We start from the raw sequence: 23003 nt of genomic DNA, 5'->3' as shown, positions 1-23003 counted from the left end.
CCTCTGTATTGTAGGCGGCTCGATTGGCAAATACCACATGGATAAATGTCTAGGGGCAGCAGTGGCTCAGGCGGTTGAGCATGTTGTTTAATGATCAGAGGGTTGACGGTTCAAACCCTGCCCCCACCAGCCAACTGTTGTCGTGTCCTTGGGCAAGACACCTCACCCTCCAGTGTGGTTCCACTGGTGTGTGAATGTGCATAAGTTAAATCCAATTCCTTATCATACAAGTGGATGATTCATGTAGCCCATTGACTGTATTTTCTACGTCACAACTTGTCTTTTTGTTCTGCTCCTGATTCACAATGATTTGGGTCAAGAAATACTCAGAAATTTAATTTTAGGCTTAGTTGTCTTATCATGTTAAAAATAAGAAAAACACCATTTTGATCAGAGTGGGTCTTTAACAAAAGGCAAGCCCAACTATTTACTATTTTGACATTTTAGGCATACCAGAATTTACTATTACAGAGCTATTATGTATTAACCGAATCTTCAGTTATTAATACAATTAATTTTTAATTATTCCATTCAATGAAAACATAATTTGAAGTTTTACAGACCTTGAAATTATTATTTCTAGTAGCCCTAAAGGGAGCTATATGCTGCAAACCGTTGAGTGATTATTATTTCTTTTCCAGCAGGGAACTGCCAAAAGGTACTTATAGTCGGTGTGAATGTGTTCTGACACCGAGAGCTCTGCTTTCCTTTTAATGGTGAGAAACATGTAGGTGTGTTTTCATTGCAGCTGTAAAAAGACAAACAACACAGTGCAATATCCCGGCAAAAGAATGCATTTTCACACAACAAACAGTTATAATAAAATCACCCGTTGACCTTATCTTCCTGTTTGTTCAAATGCATTGGTGATCTTCACAAACAATCTGCTCTTTTTTCTAACTTCGAAGAGCTTGTCTAATCTCAGAAGCACGCCTTTATTTTTGTGAAATGTGTTTGTCTGCAAGTAGCCAAGTGTGAGCCCTCTCTGCTCATGCATCTTATTTTCACAGTGGCTGGCATTTCCTTTCAGTTGCATTTGCAATTCGAGAGCAGCAGAGAGCTTGGAAAGTGCCAGCAGACACAAGTCATGGAGGAATTCAGCAATTCAAGGGCTGTGGAAGTGTACTCACAGTTTGGCACAATTAATACCAAAAAGGGGTCCCTGCTTGACAAATTAGCACACAAAATGTCAGCCGGTGGTTTAGCACATCCACAATGAGCCTTTGCAAATTAGCACATATTTTGAGGAGGGAGCTGGCACATTATTATAAATTGAGAGCCTGGTAAATTAGCACATCTGTTGCCAGTGCTTAGATTTAATACATGTTATATGATCACTGGCTTCCCACTTGGAGGTGGGTCATGAATGACATCCAGGCACACATTACTAATTAAGAAGTATGTAAGTGTGAGTTTTAAGACTGGTGATATCGATCTTGAGAGAATGGACAAGCCAATCACCATACTGATGGCAGGTAAACTCTGGTGCCATTAAGAGTTGAAGTTTAATGTTTGCATTATTGTTTTTTTTTTTCAATTGCTTCATAAACAACTGATTTTTTTTTTTTTTAGAGACAGTTCATCCCTTGCATTTTTGTGTGTTTGGTCTCTAGTCAGGAGTGTGTGAGTCAGCCTGAGGCATGGTGACCAGCAGTGGCAGGTGAGAGTACTCCAGTGTCAGAAACCTTTAAAGTGACAGGATTCATTCTACTCTGGAGAAAACAATGTGGAAATAATCTCAAGTTTAATAACCCTTTCCACAGTGTGTCAGCTGCTGCTCGACTGATTGTGGATTTTCATCCTCTTGAGACTTGTTGAATTTATTTATTTTTGATTGTGCCGATTTGGAAAAATAACTCGGACTTTTAGAGATATCAACTATTTTTTTTGCAACTTTTTGGTCTAAAATACATTTTATGATAGTCAAATTTTATCAGTTTTAGTCTTACACATACACTCCTAGTTCAATTTTTTGGAACATTTCATTTTAAATATCATCTAAAATTTAGACTGTTCTTGCAAAATGTCTTCAATTGCTTATTAGTTCATAAATGCCTTTATATTGTTGACTTTTGTTTTAAATAGATATCTAGCAAATATATTATTGAGCACAACTTATTATTTTTAAATCATACTCAAAAACCGATAGAGTTGCAAAAAGCATCCTTAATTGTTTAAATGTAAATTTATCAAAATAAAAGACTATTAAAATAAAGCAATTATTTAAAGGCTAGTAAAAACGTATTAAACTTAATTCATAAACTCGTATGAACAAGTGATCTAGATATAACATATTTTATACAGAGTGCACTAATGTTTAATGGCTTGGTCACAACTGCCCTTGCGGCTACTTACAGGCTGTCTAGGGGTGAAAATATGTCAAACGTGTATGGGGCCCACACAAAATATCAAGGTTGAAGACCACTTCATGAGCTCATGGAGCAAAAATGCACATTTTTCTGCAGGCATCCTGCAAGCAAAAGCGAAAACTTGTACAACATGCAACCGTGGTAGGGCGATCGACCTCTGATCTGAATATTGCAGGTTTGATTCACACATTGCCCACCCATATATCGAAGTGTTGTTGGGTACGACACTGATTCCCACCTTGCCCCTAGTGGAAGGTTGGCGCCAGTGTTCGGCAGTGGAGCCCCCATCAGTGTGTGAATGTGTGTGTGAATTGGTGAATGGGACTGTAAAGCGCTTTGGGCCTTCGAGGAAGGTGGAAAAGCGCTATTCAAGTATTGGCCATTTCCCATGCATGCAAGGGTAAAGTAGGGGTGAAGTAGGATGCAGGTGTGTTGTACAGATTTTTCATTTTTTGGACCCCTCCCAAATCGTGCAGATTGCGCAAGAGGCCCATAAGTGCTGTTCATGTAAAAGGGCGGTCCACCAGTATGTCCTGTACAGGTTTGCCCATTTTCCGTCCGCAGACAGCCCATATAGTCATTAGGACAGTTGTGAGTAATGCTTTACTAACAACTAGAATGGAGCGTTAGGGCACTGTGACAGCGTCACCTGTACGTCATAAGTGTGTCACAAATACTTCATGATTCAATTATCGCATGCACAACAATCATATACTATTTTCAGCAGTGACCATTCAAGCCTCAAGCGATTTGTAAGGCACACCTGTGCTCCACTTAAGATGCTCCTTGAATCAGCTGCTCCTCTCTATAACACTTCACGGTCCCGGACAACCCAGAAACCCCCAGCACCTGAGTCCACCCCTGTTTGAGTGCACGTGACTATACCTTTAGTTATTTAATTGCACGGCCGAGTGTCCCGGATGTTTTTCATTCTCTAAATAGAAGTCAAGGGATCTTCAGGTGATGAGAGAATTGGCTTCTGTGCACCATAAGAAGGTCACTCCACTATTCTACCAAGGGGGGCTTCAGATTAATGACCAGGGGCGTAAACCCTATGCAGGCCTTCATGCATCATGTCCCATTCACCGCCAAACATGCCGGGGAGCCCTCCCACCGGGAATTTCAGCGATATTTATGGAGCGTTTCCATCACTTTTGCCTCCTGCACATTGGCTCGGAGTGCTGATGCTCACTAGCTGAGAGATGAAGGGAGACAGAAACAGGCCATGGGATTGGGCTGCAATGGTGGAAGTCCAAAAGCCTAACTTAAGAACCAGGAGCATACCTGGGCCACTTGCCGTAGAAAGAGGGTTTGCTCACTGGTTGCCATGGTAGCCCACTGCCATCCTGCAACTGCACTACCGGCCATTAGTCACAGAGACAAGTCGTTTAGGATGTCACAACACCCCTCCTCCACCAATCAGCTGCTGATATTCCACAACAGCTCATGCTTCATACACATAGCATAATTGAGTTGCTATGGCAACATGTCTAGCTTCATCTCCTATTATATACAGAATCCTTGAGTAGAGAACAGGCTGTATTTGCATTTATATGCTTTTATGAAGTCATTTTCTTTCAGGAGTACTTTCAGTTCTGAAAGTGCTCAGAAGCCTCAAAAATATGGCCTTGGCTTTTATCATTTCACACAACAGAAGAATATTTTGCAGAAAATAAAATTCAAGGCTGGACTGTGACTAAAGAAATAACTTCTGTTTACACATAATGAATTAACCTGATATCTGAGGAATATAAAGCCAGGCAATTACAATGTTATTTCTTATTTTTCAATAAAAAAATTAAATATTTCAACCATGAAGAAACTTTAAAATGGAGTTTAATAAACACTGACTTTCTGGCACTTGCTTTTTGACACGCACACACATGCAAATGTATTCAAGCACACTCAGGGTCCCTTAGATCAGCTGGCCTGTTTTTTCTCATCAGGATGATTATCCAGCTCATAACTCACTCCGAGCTTTCATTTGCACCGTAATTCACATGGATGCCAATGATGGTGATTCCATAACTCACACAGGAAGAAACGCACAAAGACGCACACATACACTTGGTGATTATCTTGGCTCTCACTCACTCACCTGCAATCAGACTGGCCACAAAAGCAAGAACGAGGATGATAGGTAGACAGATGATTGAGTGAATATTATTAGACTTTAATCAGGAGGAATATACAAGGAACCCAACAGGGGTGGCAGTCTTCTCAGAGGTGCATAATGTCCTCTTGGGATGAAATGTCAGATTCATCAGTTTGCACAACACTAAAATTTCCATTCTCCTAAAAAGTAAAGATTAACAAAATGCATATATTGCATATCAAGACAAAATTTAAAAAGCTTTTTTTTAATGGTTTGCCTTCATGATATATCAAATTTAGCCTATATGTTTTTCTTCTAAAAAATAGAAATGAAAAAAATGACGGAACAAAAAAAAATCCCCATGCATGATTTAAAACTTGATTTTTACTGTTTGTGTATGTTTGTGGACATGTGCTCAGCATAATAGTTTCCCTTGAACTGACATAATTCCTGTCATTTTTCAGTGTTGGCAATTTAAAATTGTTATTTTTAAAGATGATTTGTCTATTTTGGATGATTAAATGCCACAAATAGCAGTCACATCACATTTGTTCATAGAAGGAGGCCAACACATGAAAACGCATTATTATAGCACAGTGGGTATTACAATGGAGGACAAAGCCTGCATGTCTGTGTTTTCAGAACCCTGCTCTTATCCTACCCTCGACGCCCTCCTCCGCTCAGGGCACCAGTGAGTTTTTATATAAATAAAACTACCATAAAAAAGAATTAAAAGACTACAATATATCACTCCACTGTGGTGACAGTGATAAATCTCTCTTCCCTGGGTTAATGACATCTCTTTTGCCCTCCTGCACTCATTTACTATCACTTCCCTCTATGACTGCATACTATTTATAGCTGCTGTCTATTACTATACTGCTATCTTGCTCTGCACCTTCCGTCTTTTAAAACTGTCACTCTCTTTGTCTTTTGCCTTTTCAGACTTCCTGTTTTCTAATTGAATCAATAAACAGACTTAAATATTTTCCAGCTGAATTTAATTACACCAAAAGCTCTTTGCCCTTCGGAAGGGAAAGGATCCGCTGACGGACCCCCTGAACTCAGCTCTCAGTTTTCTCAGAGGAAGCTCTGCCATTTTATTTGTTTTCCTCTTAAATATTCTCTTTTAAGTTGGAGTTTGCTAAAATCTCCTTAAGATTTGGTTAGTTTCCAAGGTGTCCCAGCTTTTCAACTGTTCTGCTTTGATAATTGAGTATATTTGCTTAATTCTGCAGCTGTTTCAGTTGTTTAAACGCTTGACAGATTCATTAAAGTCTCCCTGACCTCATTTGGTCATGAAGTATTTATGCATTCCTGTACATTAGAGAACCAAACAATCATTTTCAACACTTTACAAATGTTCAAATGCGATTTGTTAGTGCTCAGTCTTAATGTTTGCTTTAATGAATAGGTGTAAGTAAGATTTTGTATAATCATTAATGAAACACATTTAATATAGATGGCTTCAATTGCTGCATTGATGGAACATCTGGATCTTAAATTGTTTTTTGTTCATTCCAGAATAGCTGACATTTCAGGAAGAAGCTGTCTGCTGTTGACAGCACTTTACTTTACAGCTGTAATTTATATGTCCCACAATAAAATGAGATAGTGATAATCTGTTTTAGATTGCTTTTATCTTAGTTGAGGGTGTTTTAAGGCATTTTTAATAAATAAAATGAAGATTTGAAATTTTTGTGGGCACAATATTATTATACCATTAAAATAAATTTCCATTTTTGCAACAGTCAATTATGATGCAGAATGGATTACTGCTTAATTAAAATACGTGGAAATGCCAGAAAGATTTTAAATCTATTATATGACTGACCCCCTCCCCCTCTTTGTCTGTGTTTCAGTCCCTTCCATGCACCATTTGTCAACTGTCCTGTGGCGCTTATTCTTTGCTCTATCATTATGCTTTCATTTCTACCTTTCCTTCTCCCTTGTCAAGCCTTATTTTCCAGGCTCTTATTTGACAATCATTGCAATCAATGGAACAAAACGGAAGAGCGAACCTTTCTGTCAAAGCTGAGTGAGGAAGTTAAAGAAGGGCAACCTCCCCTGAACTCACCACCTAATGCAACTAATTGCCTGTAATTACACAGATTACTGCCACAGAATGCAAATAAGCTGAGATCCAAATGTTCTGTGCACAGTACAAAGCTGCTTCATGACAGAGTCTGATCGAGCTGTGTTCTGCGAACACAATAGCCTCAATAATATGAATTTAAGAGATTGAAATGATAGCACTGCTTGTGCTGTAATTGCCTGCATCATATCGACTGTTCCGTTGAATTTGGCCTGAGTTAAGGAATCTGTTGCAATTACAGCTATCTAAAAGGGGCATTCAGAGGTCTCATTATCTTATTATTTTTTTTATTTTTTTTACTCACAGGGGGAATCTTTGAATCGATCGAGAGCGGCCCCTCTGGAGCAGAGGAACTAGCCTTCAAATTTGCCTTGAACACAATCAACAGAAACCGCACATTGCTCCCCAACACCACACTGACCTATGACATCCAGAGAATAAACATCTTTGACAGCTTCGAGGCCTCCCGGAAAGGTGAGTGCGGAAGCATGGGAAGGGCGTTCGACTGCACTTTACTTTAATATGCTGTTCATCACACTTCTGTGAAATGGTCCTTCACAGCAGGTCATTCAGACATCATTAGAGTGCCTGCTAACTTATTTTATGACTCAAATCTTTGCACTCCTTTGCATACTGCCTCAAAAAAATATTCTATTTTATCTGCGCATGCATTTTGAAAATAAAGTGCTATGATATATCACCACTGACAGGATTATTGGAAAGTCATGTGGCAAAAAATGTCCAAAATGGCCATTACCTATCTGTCGGTGGCTTTAAAAATATTTCCCTCTAAAGTGGTTTTATCTAAAATATATTCTGTGAGATATATCAACTAACCAGGGTTATAAAAGCAACTATTTCTTTGGGTTTTGCTTAAAATAGATGAGTAATAAAAAAAACATACTAAATGCTGTGTGGTCAGATTTGATTGTAAAAATAATTAACCCTTTAAAACTAGAGATGTCACTGGCGACAACTAAGTCCCTCTTTGATAAACCGTGACTCTTCATTCGTTTAAGCAATCAATATGAATCAGCTGTTTCTGACACACTTTGCACTGATATACAACACATTATTAACAAAAAGTGTTGCATAACGGTGCAAAGATGTTTTTTCCACAATAGAATCAGCTAATTTACATAGATTAAGTAAGTACTTCATTATTGAAAAGTGAAGCGTATTAGTGTAAGGCAGCTTTTCGTCAATTCGAATCCATTGGAATTACGTTAAATGCATAAACAGTTGAAGAGTTATGTTAGTCGAATATAAACACTGAAGTTAAAGGTCTTGTGTAAAAGGGTTAAGGTCAGTCTGAACTCCTTTTAAAGCTATCGACAGAATTACATCTGTGCTTATAAAGTAAAAGCTTTTGGAAAAATAAAGCTGACAAACAGTTATGATTTTAAAAGTCCAGAACCATTTTTGTAAGTCCGAAGTGCAAATCACGACAACAAACCTCTTAATGCGAAAACATATTTGAAATCACAACATTTAAAAAAGCAGAACAAATATTGAAAAAAAACTTTACATTGTAGAAATCAAAATAAAATTCCATAAACCAAAACACAGTTCCAAAAAATTTGAATGCTTCAGAAAACAAAAGTAATTTCCAGGAATCAAAATGAAATGCTAAAAAACGAAAAACAATGAGAAACCGGAAAAGCTAGGTACTATATTTTTTAAATGTCAATGTCCACAGACTAAAAAAAAAAGCTATGATTAGTACAGAGCAAATCCATTATCGCTTCATGCCAAATAACTTTTGGTTGAAGTGATGGACCAATATCAGCAAGCTTCCAACCATGTCCTGTAGTACAGCATTTAGTTTTGTCTTTCAAATTACATTTGTTTTCCCAAAATGTATTATTTTTTTGGAATTGTGTTTTGGTTTCTGTAATTTTGTTTCAATTTCTCAAATGTAATGTCATCTTATATTGTTTGTTTTGGTTCTTTAGTTGCCGTTGGGATCTTTAATATGTTTAGTGATTTGTTGGTAATTTGGACTTCAGGGCCACTGTATGTTAGGGATCAATAATATCATAAATCATCTGCACATTTTACCGCGATAAAAATCTGACTGCATGCTTTTTTTTTCTCTCCCTCACTAGCATGTGATCAGCTTTCCCTCGGAGTGGCGGCCATCTTTGGCCCCTCGCACAGCTCTTCGGCCAACGCAGTCCAGTCCATCTGCAATGCTTTAGGAGTGCCCCACATCCAGACCAAGTGGAAGCATCAAGTGTCAGACAACAGGGACTCATACTATGTCAGCTTGTTCCCTGACTTCTCCTCTCTCAGTAGAGCCATCCTTGACCTTGTGCATTTCTTCAAGTGGAGAACCGTCACTGTGGTCTATGACGACAGCACAGGTACAGGTATAACATCTCTGCGTTTTTGTGCATGACAAATGTTGCTGTTGCAAAAAAAAAAAATAACTGTAAGATTTAACAGGTAAAAAAAGGGGGTGAATCCGGTGAGCTTCAAAGCATTGTGGTAGTGTCCGGAGTCTAGCGAACTCTTTGTAACCTGTCAAGTTAATTCAGAAATCAATAGCTTACTGTTCTGCCTGAGTCCTCCAGGTGCTGCTCATGTCAGTCTTTCAGAAGAGTGAGTGCAGCAAGGAAAAAAAAGCAAACCACATTGCCCGGGATGACCCAATGTCTCTTCAGATTAATGCAATGCAGGACTGTAGTATGTGGGGGCTGACGACAGCCATTTACAACACAGAGACACTTGATGAGTGAGGGTGGCTATCAAGTGAGTTTGTGAGCCATGTCGTCCCTCCTGTAACTTTGCGGAGTGGCTCACAGTTCATATTTTAAAGGCCAGCTGTATTTTAGCTGATGTTTTTATGAGCTAAAGTGTAATCACTCCAAAGAAGATACCCACACTCAAATGCTTGCCTGTATTTTATGAAGCATTCAGCAAGACGTGGGTGATGCCTAAATGTTGCTATGCTGTAAGTGGATTCACATTTATCGCAGGTTAGTCTTATGAGCTCACTCACCACTAAATATCCATGAAAGGATACTTTTGTTTGACTGTATAATACCTTTTGTCATCAAATGTCTCCACATCTTTGGTGTACATGTCAGTAAACACCGTTGAATTCTAGCACCCAATGTTGATCTGAAAATTACATCTCGCTGCTCGTCCCAGTTGCCACATCATTCTGACTCATCAGTTTGACCTCTCTTCAATTCCTGCCTCTGAGCTCAGTCTGTTAACACCCTCAATCTCCCTGAAACCATCCCAGGGAGACATGGAGAGATGACCTTTCGCCTCTATCCCTATAGGAGCAGTTTGGGCCTCCTCTGTGGAGCTTTTCTGCTGTAAGACACCTGACGCCCTGAAAAGTGTGACAGCTGCAAAGCCGCATTGCTTCCCCTCTTCCCTCCGTTTCCACTTGCGCTCAGGCTGTAATCACACAACCTCACGCTCCAGGGCCCTGCACTGCTGATTGGAGCCTATCTGACGGCTGGCAGGAAAAACTATCGGAGTAGATAAAATATTCACACACGACCGTTAGAAGATCCAGGGGGAAAGTCTGAAGGCATTAGCCGGAGCTCACAAACATCTACACTGACAGTGTTTCCCAAATGCTGAGTTCCCTTGACAGATTTTTTTCTCTCCTTGCTTAACACCTCCCTATGTGTCAGTATGAACAAAAGGAGGAAGACGCAGACATGCCCCAGAGTAGGGATCTTTTGGGATTACCTGAGGACAGCTCTTGGTAGTTCAGTATTCTTCCCTGCTGTGGTCCTTTTCACAACAGGACCTGCATGTATCTATTTCACACCAATTTTTCTATAGGCCTCGGGGAGACCAAGCCCCACTCACAGTAAGACCATTAAACTGCTCACACAGCACTTCGTTTCAAAATAAAAAATAGGCTGAGCTATCTTAAAGTGGTGCAAAAAGAAAAAAAAATCCTATCTCTCCAGTTCCCTCTCAAACTATCCTCTCTGCTCCATCCATTTTTATACCTATGACAAGTAATCATCTCTCCCATCAATCCAGCCCCTTTCATCCCTGGACTCTGAAGTTCTTTACTGAGGGAGAAACTCATTGTAATCTCATCACAGTATCTCCCGGAGAGCTTTCTACCTGAGCGTGTGGTCGAGAAATGAAAGGTGAAGATTGTAGCTCAATATGTGACGGCGAAGCCAGGCTCCCTGAGGGAAAGTACAAGCTGGGCAAACAGAGGCGCTCTTATCAGAACACATCTAAAGTGTGTGTGAGGAGGCAGGATTGACCATGGCTTTCCATCAGGATAAAATTGAACCTATTCAGTTCTTCTATGTGGTGTCGTGGAATACAAGAGCAAATCAACATTTTGGGGACTTCTGTCAGATTGGAAGTTCATGTAGGATGCTTCAGACTGAGGTTCTTTCACTTTTGTGCTTTTGGTATTGTATAAAAGAGAGCGATGTGTTGGCTGAGTTTAACATTCTATTGATAGGTCTGTGGCAGTCTGTTTGCTTGCCAAGACTGAGTGGGAGGATCAATAGACTGTGGATTAGAATGGCATGCATACGAGTCTTACACTGTTAAGAAAACCAGATTCCAGATGGTTTTTATGGCATCCTTGAAACCAGAGACATTTCAAAATGGCCTCAGATCAAACACGCTGTTGCAGCATCTTTAAAATTCCTCTTTCATGCTATGTGCACCCTCTTTGTCCCCAGGTCTCATTCGACTGCAGGAGCTGATCAAGGCACCGTCACGATACAACATTCGTTTGAAGATCCGACAGCTGCCCACAGAGACCAAGGACGCCAAACCACTTCTGAAGGAGATGAAGAAGGCAAAGGAGTTCCACGTCATCTTTGATTGTGGACATGAGATGGCTGCCTGGATCCTGAAACAGGTGAGGCTACTTTAATGAGCTAAGACACATCCTAGGCTAAACCCACAGAGCATAAGCAGGTACTTGGTATAAACTCGTTTTGGTTCCATGTGATCGCCCTAAAATTCACTTTGGGAATACTAAGTGAAGCTAAGTTCAAGGAACATTTGTAATTAAAATGAGACATTTTACCATAATGTTTCCTAAATGTAATTAAAACCAAGTTACCTAGAGTCCAAAAATTTACATAACTTCCTTTCATAAAGAGTCTTTGTTCATTCATTATGTATAAGTGCCGAAACAATAAGCTCATATGCGCCCCTTTTATTACTCTTTCTCTTGTTAAGCACTGATGCAAATGATTTCTACTTTGTGCATTTTTAATTTCCATTCAGAATATTAAATCCTGAATACTGACCCATCCTCATGGATGCTCTCCATGGTACAATAAAGTTTCTTTTTTTATTAGAAAGTCTAACTTTGCTCACAGGCATTTGGAGTTCATTTAGTGGAAGCACATTATTTATGAGGGTTTCTGCAGCTCCTATTGAACATGAAAGAATATTGCACCTTTGAGATCCTTGAAACGGTATTGGTCACTGCACCAAACTGACAATTATTCATATCAGGAATTTATTATTGTTGTTTTAGACATAAGTAAAGACAATCAAAATTAAACAAAAAAGTCAAAGTGGAAACAAATTTTTTTGTTCTCAACTTCTAAATCCGATGGAATTAAGTTAATTGCATAAACGGTTAAAGAGTTACGTATTCGAAAGAATGTCACTGTCAAGTTTACCTTGGAGTACTTTTACTTTGAAATAAACTATTAAGTAAAAGTAAAATCTAATTGAATTATCCAAGTATAAGGAGGAAAGAAAATTTAGGAATAAAAACAATCATTTACGAATTATTGTGTTTCAAACTATTAAAACTTCACATCCTGGTATGATTTTCTGACAACAGTTACAGTTTGACTAATATAAATGGTACAAACAAAGAAAGTTATTAGACTAGTAAAATCCTTTGTGGGACTTTTTATGTTCATCTGGCTATTAAAGTAAAAGCCAAGGAGAACACACTTATAAAATGCAAATGTGACTTATTGCTACCCATTTCATTTAACATATTCGTGTGTGTGTGTGTGTGTGTATATATATATATATATATATACATGACCTGTGACCCAGTGACAGTTCTCCAGGTATATATATGAATATATATATATTTTTATTTTTTATTTTCTTACAATGGACAACAAAAGATGATGATACTTAGACCTGACTGGAACATAGAGGATGTGATGATGAGATGTCATTGAAAGGGCCAAGCTGAAGGTCAAGTGCTTGATTGCACATTCCAAAGAATGGCATCACACTGTACGTGTTTAAGTTCCTTTGAGTTCCAATATGGGGTAAGATAACTGTCAAAATACAAACATGCTCAATGACAAAGATTTGTACAAACTACTATTTAGAAAACAATGATGAATTCAACATTTAGTCTTACATTTAAGATGTCTTTTGAAAATACAATTTATCTTTGTTTTGAATAGTTATGGACTCTTTTTACTTTTCCCCTACAGCATTACTTTATTATAAAAAAAAATAAAATAAAAAAAAGTAAAACAAATGATTAATCACTTATTGAAAATTGTTAATTTGATTGATTTTTAATGATATTACTTCACTTTCTCCAAAAATTGATAAATTGATTCAAAAATCTTTCCTAATGTAGCATCATTTTGCACATGTTTTTAACTTTTGATACTTGATGAAATTTTGCTATGAAAATTCCTGAAACAGTGTTGTGTCTACTTTACTGATATAGTATTATGTTTTATTCATATGAATGGCTATTATAAGTAACATAATCTGCATATATTTCAGATGACTGATCTGCATTTGCCAAGTTGATTTATAAAATAGTTATTTTTTACATAATAATTAAGTAATTCATCTTTGTCATGTGCTTTATCGATATCTTATGATTTTTAATTCTGTCTGATAAAAACTGGGAACCGGATATTGATAAATCATGTAATAAAATGGTTACAGTATAACGGGGTGGGATTATATAAGTTCGCTTCCTTCCACTCACTTTCAAGCAATGTATAACTGATGATTATATTGCTGTTGTGTATTATTTGTACTTAATTGCTTGAAATAAACCATTTAAAATCAAAACAAAAAAATCAAATACGAACTCTTTGTCTTAAATATAAAGTTAAATTACTCTGTTAAATTACCGTCAACAATGCATTAAATACTTATAGAGTCATTAAACTTCGGTCTGTATTACCATTTTCTTACCCCATTTCTGATTTTATCTTTTTTGCATATGGCATATGGAAAGAGCTGTTTAGTTTCAGCTTTTTTTACACATCCCGAAATGTGGTTTAATTATATTATTGTAAAGGACCAGTGTTCATTAAAATGCAGGGTCTATTATTTATGATGTCACTGCTGCAACATGGAGGTTTGAGAGCATTTGTTGTAACTCTTAATCTACATTAACTAGATATCAATAAAATGAGGCAATTTTAACAAATAATAAAGTCAATTGTGAAACATGTAAACTGTAACTAAGGTGTCTTTATTATCTGACATTTTCCTATGGTAGGGTCCTAAGTATGCACGCACACTTTGTTGATTTAATATTTCATGACTTGATATTTATACCTGTGACCCAGTGACATATTTTGACAGTAATTTAACACTGGGACATTACATATTCAAAACATTGAATGAAAATGAAAATTTGACCAAATGTGCGTGATGTCACCTATGAAAAAAGATTTTACTTCGACCTTTAAAGAAAGTCAATTCAGTGACCAATTGTTTTGCGGGATGTAGGAACCAGATAACATCAGAAGATTGACTGGCCTGAATCGGGCTAAATGGCCACAGCTCTCCAATCAGGCACGCTGCCGGGGCCTCTTTTGCCGTTTTCTCATGTATTTGAACAGGAAATGCGTAAATTCACTTCTTTTTAACCAAAGAAATGTTGAAAACTCACACAGAAAAAAGTAATCATAGAATTGACATGTCCAAAAATAGTATTTGTTTGTTATCTTTTATTATTTAATATTTTTTATATATTTTCATTCATTTTGTATATTTAGTGTATTTTTAAAACTATATTTTGCAAGTGAGGCACAGCCTTACCTGCCAAACCATTACTGCACATCACTGCATATTGTCAATGATTCAAAACAAAAAAATTCAATTCTTTCATTAATTGAAATAAACTTAACAATAGTTGATTACTTTTGCCTAGGTCCGTAAGGTCCCCTGACAAAAATGAAGCCCACTTCTGCAATAGAACCAACACCAGACATAAGTCACAGAAAAATTAGCATAAAGTTTAAATTCATAAATAGCACCAATGAGCTAATTTATGAACTGAGGAACCATAAACGCAGTAGTCAACTCGGTTTGTATAAAGTTTGAGTAAAAATTACTGGTAGGCAGAGTGCTTAATATATTATTAAGTGAAGAACTAAAAACAAAAATTTATGGTAATTTATCTCAAGGGGTGCATGTCGTTATGGAGTGTGAGTACATACTAGCCCTCATTGCAGAAAAATAACACATTTGAGCACACTAAATCAAAAATAGAATCATATGTTTATGTACTTTTCCACACTCAAAATGAAATAATTGAAAAATGTGTGAAGGACAAGAGCCAGTTAAAGCAGACTGTGTAAAATAAATTTTTAAACATAAAGCACGCTTTCAGTGTAGGTGTAGAAGGTGTTCCTGCGACGTTCCCATCAAAGTTTATTGTTTATGTTCGGCCACTGAAGCTATTGTTCACACAATGAGGGAACTGTTGAAAAAAAAACACATTTGCATCATTGTAAACAACACATATCGTGTGAAACATTGTTAATTTTTTCTCTAAATAGACTAAAGAAGTGAGGTTTCTTGCGGCACCTTATTTGTTTATCAATTTGATTGGTTAGGTAAATGGTTTCTTTAAAATCTTGGCAGAGCATTTGGGCAAAAATGAGACCATCTGTGTCAGAAAAACGGTAACGTTTTTGTTTTTGTGAACTTTTACAAAATTGTGTGACAGTTTATTTTGGAGCAGTCGTCTAGGGCGGTGTCGAAGATTTGATTAAATAGAAAATGAATAATTATTTTAATCAACGTGCTCTCAGTGGGGGATTTTAACTGTAGGATAAGTTTTAAATTTATTTCCTGCTGTCTCCTTACAGGCTCTCGCCATGGGAATGATGACTGAATACTACCATTATATTTTTACCACTCTGGTGAGTAAACAGATTTCCTTTTTGCCTTTTATTTAAACTTTAGACTCTTAGCTGTAAAGAGTGTGTTGTGGTGTTCTTGACTCGATCTTGTGGCATTTTTCTGAAGAATTAAGCTCAAAATTAGATTTCTGATCATATCTTTATTTACTTCATTGTGAATCAGGAGCAGAAAAGATTGCTGTTTAAAAAAGGGCTGTAGAAAAGACGGTTAGGCCACTAATTCCCTGCCCCCTTTTTGCTCTGCAACGGGGAGGGGAAGGGGGGCGGTATTGCTCTGCGCCAGTAGTCCTGCCCACAACTCAGAGAAATATTTCTGGCAAACTCCTGCTGCTTTGCAGAAACTACATCCAAGGCACAGGTTTTTAGATTTTGGTTAAAAATGGCATATTCATAATTAAAAGATCACTGGGAACGGTTTTAAAATACAGCCAAAGTAATGTTTCCTTACTGTTGAGCAAACATTATATTCATTGGTAGTTTTAAACTGACTTTATTCAGCTAATAGCAGTTTTATTTTATTTTGTTCGTTCATGTCTTGACCTGAAATTTACCATAAAAAGCATGCACACACTCTCACAAAAATCCAGACTCTAACATTGCCAGTTTATGTAAACTTTACACACAGTAGCTTATTTTTAGAGTCACTGTTGTGTTCCGTCACCTGGGTGACCACAGCCCTGGGAGAAGAGACAAAAGCAGGTGGAGATTTTTCATTTTGACTCTTGGCTGCCACTGAAGTTCTCCAAACTTCTTTGATGTCGCAACAACAAAGAGTGCTTGCTTCTACGCTCCACATGAAAAGCGTCACATCCTCACTGAGTGCAGAGAACAGAAAACTGAGAGCTCTGATGATAACTCTGAAGAGATGACACCTTCACTCATCTGAACCATTATGGCTCCAAAAAAAAAGCTGTGAAGGACTGGAAGGGCTGAGGAAAAAGTTGGAGAAAACTGAGAGGGCTGGACACTGTCCAGAGTGCATCCACACAAATGTGAGACCTAGATGAAAGGAGAATCCCTGACAGCAGGTATGTCATTGAGAAAGGAAAGAGAATGGTAATTTTTTGCTGTGTTTAAGTAGCATGCTGTTCCCCGTCCGGATGGAAACATGCCTATTCTAGGACCAGCCGGCATTTGGCAGAAAGGGCGCTATCGCTCTGGCCTGAACTGCTGTGTACTGGTACCAAGCCATCCGTGCTGCTTTCAGAACAGCAAATATTGACCACAGCACCCCCATTCTGCACTCCTCCCCTGCTGCTGCACAACTGTGTTGCTGCCTACCAGAGAATTCTGGCTGGTTTGATGCCAAATATGCTGTATGCAGGACAATTGGGTTGTCCTTTTACTTCCACATGATAGATGGCAATTCACCAAAAGCCTGCCTGTAACCTTGAAAGTCTTGCCTTAATCAAGGCCACTGGCTCACTATGAGATGAAATAACTTCTGGATTGCACTCAGCCACCCATTGCAACTCACAGTTTTAGGCTGGAGTAGTTACACAACTGATCTGTCTTAATTCTGTCATAAGAAAACCTTCAAACACGGACTTTTGTTTTGATATCAAAGTAATTAAAATGCTATTAATTTGCTTCCAGGACCTCTTCGCCCTTGACATGGAACCGTATCGCTTTAGTGGAGTCAACATGACGGGTTTCCGCATCCTCAACACAGAAAACTCTCAGGTGTCGTCCATCATTGAGAAGTGGTCAATGGAGCGGCTACAAGCGCCACCCAAGCCGGACTCGGGCCTGCTGGATGGATTCATGACAGTAAGCTTGAACCTGTCTTGTGTAATATGTTTTGTGTGTATCCACATAAATATGGATCCGTATTCATTTGTTTGCACTCGTATGAGCAAAGTCAGTCGCCATGACTGGTTTATGCTGCAGGCAGTTTGTTTGGATTTGATTGCACTTATTTCAAAGGGGAGATTGGGTGAGTCTGAGTTGTCAATCATGAGCTTAATGGTGCGGGACTCCTGGGGAGGGTGCAGGAGCAGTTTAAATGCCCTCTGCATGCAGTTTCTGAGCCTGTGTTCCTGCGTCTAAATGCTCAGTAATGAGCCGGTGTGAATGGTGATAGCCGTTTATCTGCCCTCCTGCCTCTCCCAACTCTCCTCTGGGAGTGTGGCCAAAATATGACAATCTGTCAGTGTTCATGCAGAGACGGAGAGCAAATTGGATGAAAATTACGGCCTTGGTTTTTTAGGATGGCATCCAGAAAACCCGGGGAAAAGGTGATTTGAAAGTGAAAAAGGGAATGTAGCTCGTCATGGGCAGTCAAGGTCCCTCTTTGGGTCTGTTGTTGTAAACAGTGGATTTACTTCACCTCCTGCTCAGCGCCTTCCTTGGAGACAAACAACCCCCCCGCCCACTCCCACCTCCTTTCTTTCAGGCAGCCTTTCTGTTTTTCTTGGCAGATTAAAGATTTAGTGTGATATATCTGTGTAATTTAGGATGTGTCGTTTTACGAAAGGCTTACAGACAAGCCTTTGAATTAGACACAGCGCATGCCATCTATTCATACAGTATATCAATCTCATCCTTAATTCTCCTTTAGATATGATCAAAGAGACAACGGCAAGATAGACCTACCTATGTCTATATACAAAATATTGTCAGAAAAGTAAAAAACTGTAAATATAAAAAAAAAAAAAATCTTAATTATCTGTGAGTGCTTTCTAAAGATGCCTAAAAAACAATTTTGTATATAAAAAGATTAATGGACAGAGGTTGCCTCGTTTCCTTGAAATTAATGAATTTTTATAATGAATGCTGAAATGATTAATTAGCATCACATGAATCATGTTGTCAGCTCGTATGTTATATGTATATACATATCTCAGTGAACTAGAAATACTTCAATAATAAATAGGAGGTCTAGCATGCTTGATAAAGTGCTTCATTAGAGTGTTCTATTTATAAGCCCCAGATCTGATGTATTTGAGTCTTCGGAGTGTTTCCCCCCAAGATGGTTCCAAATAATGAGTGAACAAAGTGCCTACTGCGTGAACAAAAAAGGAAGACTCATTTATTGATATGATAAATATGAAGAGGAACAGTTCAGTTTAATAAATGTCAAACATCTGATTTATACATCCTTTTTTTTATTATTGCAACAGTACCAGTAAGGCAACTTTTTTTTTTCCACGTCTCTGATATTTTTGCTGCAGAACAGTGGTCAGAGAGTCCACCTTGGTGGTACCATTAAATAAAACACAGGGCGGACTGCAGCAGTGAGTGCATGACCTTCTCACCCTCAACCCTCCCTCCAGCCTTTCACCACTTCTCTCAGATGTCTTGTTCCTAGACTCTGCAGCACACATGCATGCTGGGCTCTCGGCTTGTCTGAGCTCGGTGACCAGGCAACAGTTGTGTAGCAATGGTTACCAGGACAACACCTTGCGTGTCACCTTGTGATTTTGTGAGGGATTGATTGACTGAGATGGCTTGAAGTAGAGGAGGGTTGTCGAAGGTGAAAGGGACTGCAGCAGGGGAGCTTTGATGGGGAGGAGGAGAAGAAAAGAAGAAAGGTATGGGGTGGGGATGTTACTGGCATTAAGAGGAGAATGGTTTTCTCACGCCATGAGGCATTTGTTAATGCAGGGTGGTGCACAATCACACTGACATTCAGGGCCACGGGTGAGGCCGAATATTGTCTCAGGCAAGGAAGAATAATAAGAAGTTCTTTGTCGGACCGGGCGAGCCTGCCTGCATCCACAAAGATGCCTCATGCCTGCCTCCTGCATCTGTTTGTGAGTGATGCCAATGACGCGGAGGAATATAAACAGAAGGATGCTAATTAGTCTGGCTTTATGTTAGTATATATGTTGTTGATTTCTACAAGTCAGAGAAAAAAAAGTAGAGAATTTTGACTGATAACGAGGTGAATGGGTTTCCAAAAGAGACTCAGTTAAATATAAATAGGATAAAGTCAACTTTACATTTTAAGCCAAATTTGATTTCTGTCAATTAGAGTTTTGAAATTCACAGAAGTGCCTGAAGTAAAACCTTTGGATGCTTGACGTGTGCAGTAATTAGTATCACCCCCTTTGGCGAGAATCAAGGCATCACCAGGTATCATTCTGTTTTTTATCAGGAGGGTTTCTGCAGTTTCACAACATCGCTGCTGTGAGAGCAAACCAATGATTTTTTTTAGTGGTGTTCATGACGGCAACTGAGAGGATCGCAGACAGAGATTTAGTCCACCACAACGTGTTTTTATAACCATTATCCATTCTGTTTTAAAGAGCTAACACTTGCTGCTGTTATTACGGTAAAATCTTGTTAACTCCATATTTACCTTACCTTAATTGCAGCAAAAGAGTTATTGATATGATAAACTCTATTTAGTAGCTTGTTTTCCATCTGCACTGCAGATTTTTGTGTTGTATGTTGAAATAAAGCTCATATTTGTGCAGAGTGCTCCTCATAATCCCTTTGCAGATAAACTTGAGGCTTTGATTGAACCTTTTGTCGATCACACCAGTGGTTCTCTTGCTTATTTTTGTCTACATTAGAACTGAAGGAAATAACTACCTGAAAACAGTTTGCTGCCATTCAGCCTTCTTATTTTCATCATAGCTCTGGGCATTTTCTTTTTAAATAACTGCTTGACTAAAAAACAAAAACTGTATTTACACAAAGTTATTATTATTCATATTTTTGCCAAATGTGCTACTGTTTTCTGGATGTACTATCTTCTAGTAGAGTAAATTTGAGTCAGGTATTTGCCAAGACATATTGAGGGAAAAAAATGTTTTTTTTTACCCCTGTGGGAAGCTTTAGGTCTGGTTTTTCTCCACCTCTGCATCGTTTCATTGATGTCCACATTTCACTGAGCTGTAATTACCACCACAGAGAGCTGGATCATCTCCAGTGTCATCAACACAAATGAAAATTCTAGTGTTATCGCTCAGAATAATGACTCTTAATAAAAGAGAGGCAGATGTGTTTGTGTTGGGGGTTCTCCTTTGACACATGTGGGACGTTGTAGGAGGAATTTTTAACTAAACCTAATAAATTAAGTAAAAGTGAAATATAAACTCTCCATTCCTTTACTTTTGTCAGACTTATTCTGCTTGGGTGTACAAGATGGAGAGATATTTTGAAAATTCTTAAAAACTGCTATGCAGATGGAAAGCGGATATCTTGTCCATGTTGATTTACTCACTCTTTCAAGCTGTGTTTGCTACTATAATTTCTTACATCGTAATTTTGACACATTGCGCAAAGCAAAAATAAACTACGCCTCCCCTTCCTGGGCATCCTCCATTCCATTTGGACTCAAATTAGGGACAGTAGGAATGGAGGATGAAAGGAAAAAGGAAGGCAGCAGGTTTGCTGAGATATGCCGAGGGGTAGAGAGGTGAGAGATAGTGGAGGGAGTGAGGGGAGAAAACAGACTAGCTGCATTAATAAGCACTGCTGGGAGCAGAGTGGTAGACACCCACAGAGAGTGCAGGATGGAGGAACCTGCTAAGGTGGCAGCTATATACTGCAGTATTTATTGTGTGCTTTTACGTACATGTTTGTACTGTCATGCATGTGAGCACAAAACACGCTGAGTTTGAAAAAATAAAAATAAAAAATCTGATTTACTTCCCAGTTTGATGGCTCCTCTGCAGGAGAGGACTTGGCTCAGATTTGTTTTAGTGCACAGTTGCCTGGAATCTGATAATAGGAAGAGAATTACGACTCATGAATACCTCTCCCAGGACACTTCATTCATACAACACTTCAACCAAATGAGGGTCCTCAGTGTGAGTGTTGAGATAAATTAGGTGCTCTTCAGTCAGGATGGGGGTGAATAGACAACACATGCTGCAGCTTGTTTGTCACTCCTCTGAAACTGCTTTGTAGTTTCCATCCTGCATATACGTTTGGAACGGTCCGCATACTCAGGCACTGATTCATACCTGTTCGGTGTACTCCGCAAATCGATTAGCCCATTCAAAGCACATATTCCAAGAAACTGTATAACAGAAATGACAAAAAATAACCATCAAGCAACCATCGTGTGCTTTTTTTTTTTTTTTTTGACATTCAATATGAGTCTGCTTCTAATTAGCTGCCATTACAACCTGTTCTCCAGCTCTTGACAAGCCAACCTTTTTTGAGCTACATGGAATAATGTGGTGCTTCAATTATGTATTGGGTATATGACGGATGAAGCTAACGTAATGAGCTCCACACAGGTTCACAGGTTGGTTGCACCCATTACAGCAGTGTGATCTCCCTCCCTCTGATCCCACTTGGCAGAGGAGAGAGCCTTTTAAAGACAGCAACTGTGGAGAGCAGACACTCGATGCCCTGTGCTGGGCATCACCAGCTGGGCTTGGCACAGCATCAACATTATTAGCACCGCCGCTGCCTCGGTCCATAGAAGCCTTTTGTGGGTGAGAACAAGTGAAGGGGAGAGGAGGGATAAAAAAAAAGAGGATTTATTATCATTTTTTACGTTGCCTTTGCTCCCTTACAGTTTACTGCTGTGTCTCATTTGTACATTGTTATTCCGTTACAAATCCCTAGATCAAAAAAGAAAAGAGTGTAAAAGAGAAATGAGTCCAACAGAAATTGTTAAAAATGAAATGACACAATCAGTATTTAAAAAGTTAAACATCATAAATAATACAAAATGCATGCAAGACACCTCTCAACAGCAACGGATGCCATGTCAGCATGAAGATTGGTTAAACCACAAGAGCTTTCCTAATCAGAGTCTACAACTTTGATCAGATCAGTATCGGACAATCGGCCCTGCGAGGTTAATGCAGCGGGGGCTCTGTGTCGAGGCTCAGAGATATCAGCTGTCCTTGGGATGCCGTGTCATTCCATTGTCCTTTAAGGCACATAACACACACACTCATACACACACTTTCATGTATATATCTTCCTCTTTTTTGGAATAAATCGTCCAAATTGCCCACTGCTAGGCAGTGAACCACATGTAATTAACACTGTCTGTATTGTTTACACTAAGAATTAAATGGGGACTCCCTGTGCACTGCTTACATCCTTCCCCTGCCTCCTCTGTTATCTTGTGTTCTCTGGCCACCCGAGCTCACCAGATGGTGAGTTTCATTTCAAAGGCCTGTTTAGCTCTTCAACCAGCCTCCTATGCAGCTCTGAATTCATCACAAACGAAGCCCACAGTCCTAAACTGACTTATAATATCCAGAATCCTTCCCCTGACCTGTTTACAACAGGTTTGAGCTGTAAAAGTTTAGTCACTCATCAAATTTTGAAGTGAGATGATGAGCTGAGGGGGAAATAAATACCTGCTGAGCCACCCCCCCTCCTGCTAGCCCCTCAAACTAAAC

General features: G+C 38.8%; 1 protein-coding gene across 2 annotated transcripts in view; it reads left to right on the top strand.

Annotated features, from left to right (window-relative positions):
* Nucleotides 1-23003, top strand: part of LOC101173029 (glutamate receptor ionotropic, kainate 2) — a 68592-nt gene that overhangs the window by 13329 nt on the left and 32260 nt on the right. Inside the window, exons 2-6 of one of the 2 annotated variants that reach the window (XM_004083458.4) lie at nucleotides 6866-7033; nucleotides 8668-8925; nucleotides 11245-11426; nucleotides 15628-15681; nucleotides 17278-17451. In XM_004083458.4, coding sequence (XP_004083506.1) covers nucleotides 6866-7033; nucleotides 8668-8925; nucleotides 11245-11426; nucleotides 15628-15681; nucleotides 17278-17451 — 836 coding nt within the window. Of the gene's footprint in view, nucleotides 1-6865; nucleotides 7034-8667; nucleotides 8932-11244; nucleotides 11427-15627; nucleotides 15682-17277; nucleotides 17452-23003 lie in introns of both variants that reach the window. The other variant, XM_011491587.4, reaches the window with a different exon arrangement.

This window comes from Oryzias latipes, chromosome 24 (assembly GCF_053564925.1).
Source record: "Oryzias latipes strain Hd-rR chromosome 24, Olatipes_Hd-rR_3.1".
NCBI lineage: Eukaryota > Metazoa > Chordata > Actinopteri > Beloniformes > Adrianichthyidae > Oryzias > Oryzias latipes.
Note: the sequence above shows the minus strand (reverse complement) of the source record. Positions and strands in the feature narration are given on the sequence as shown.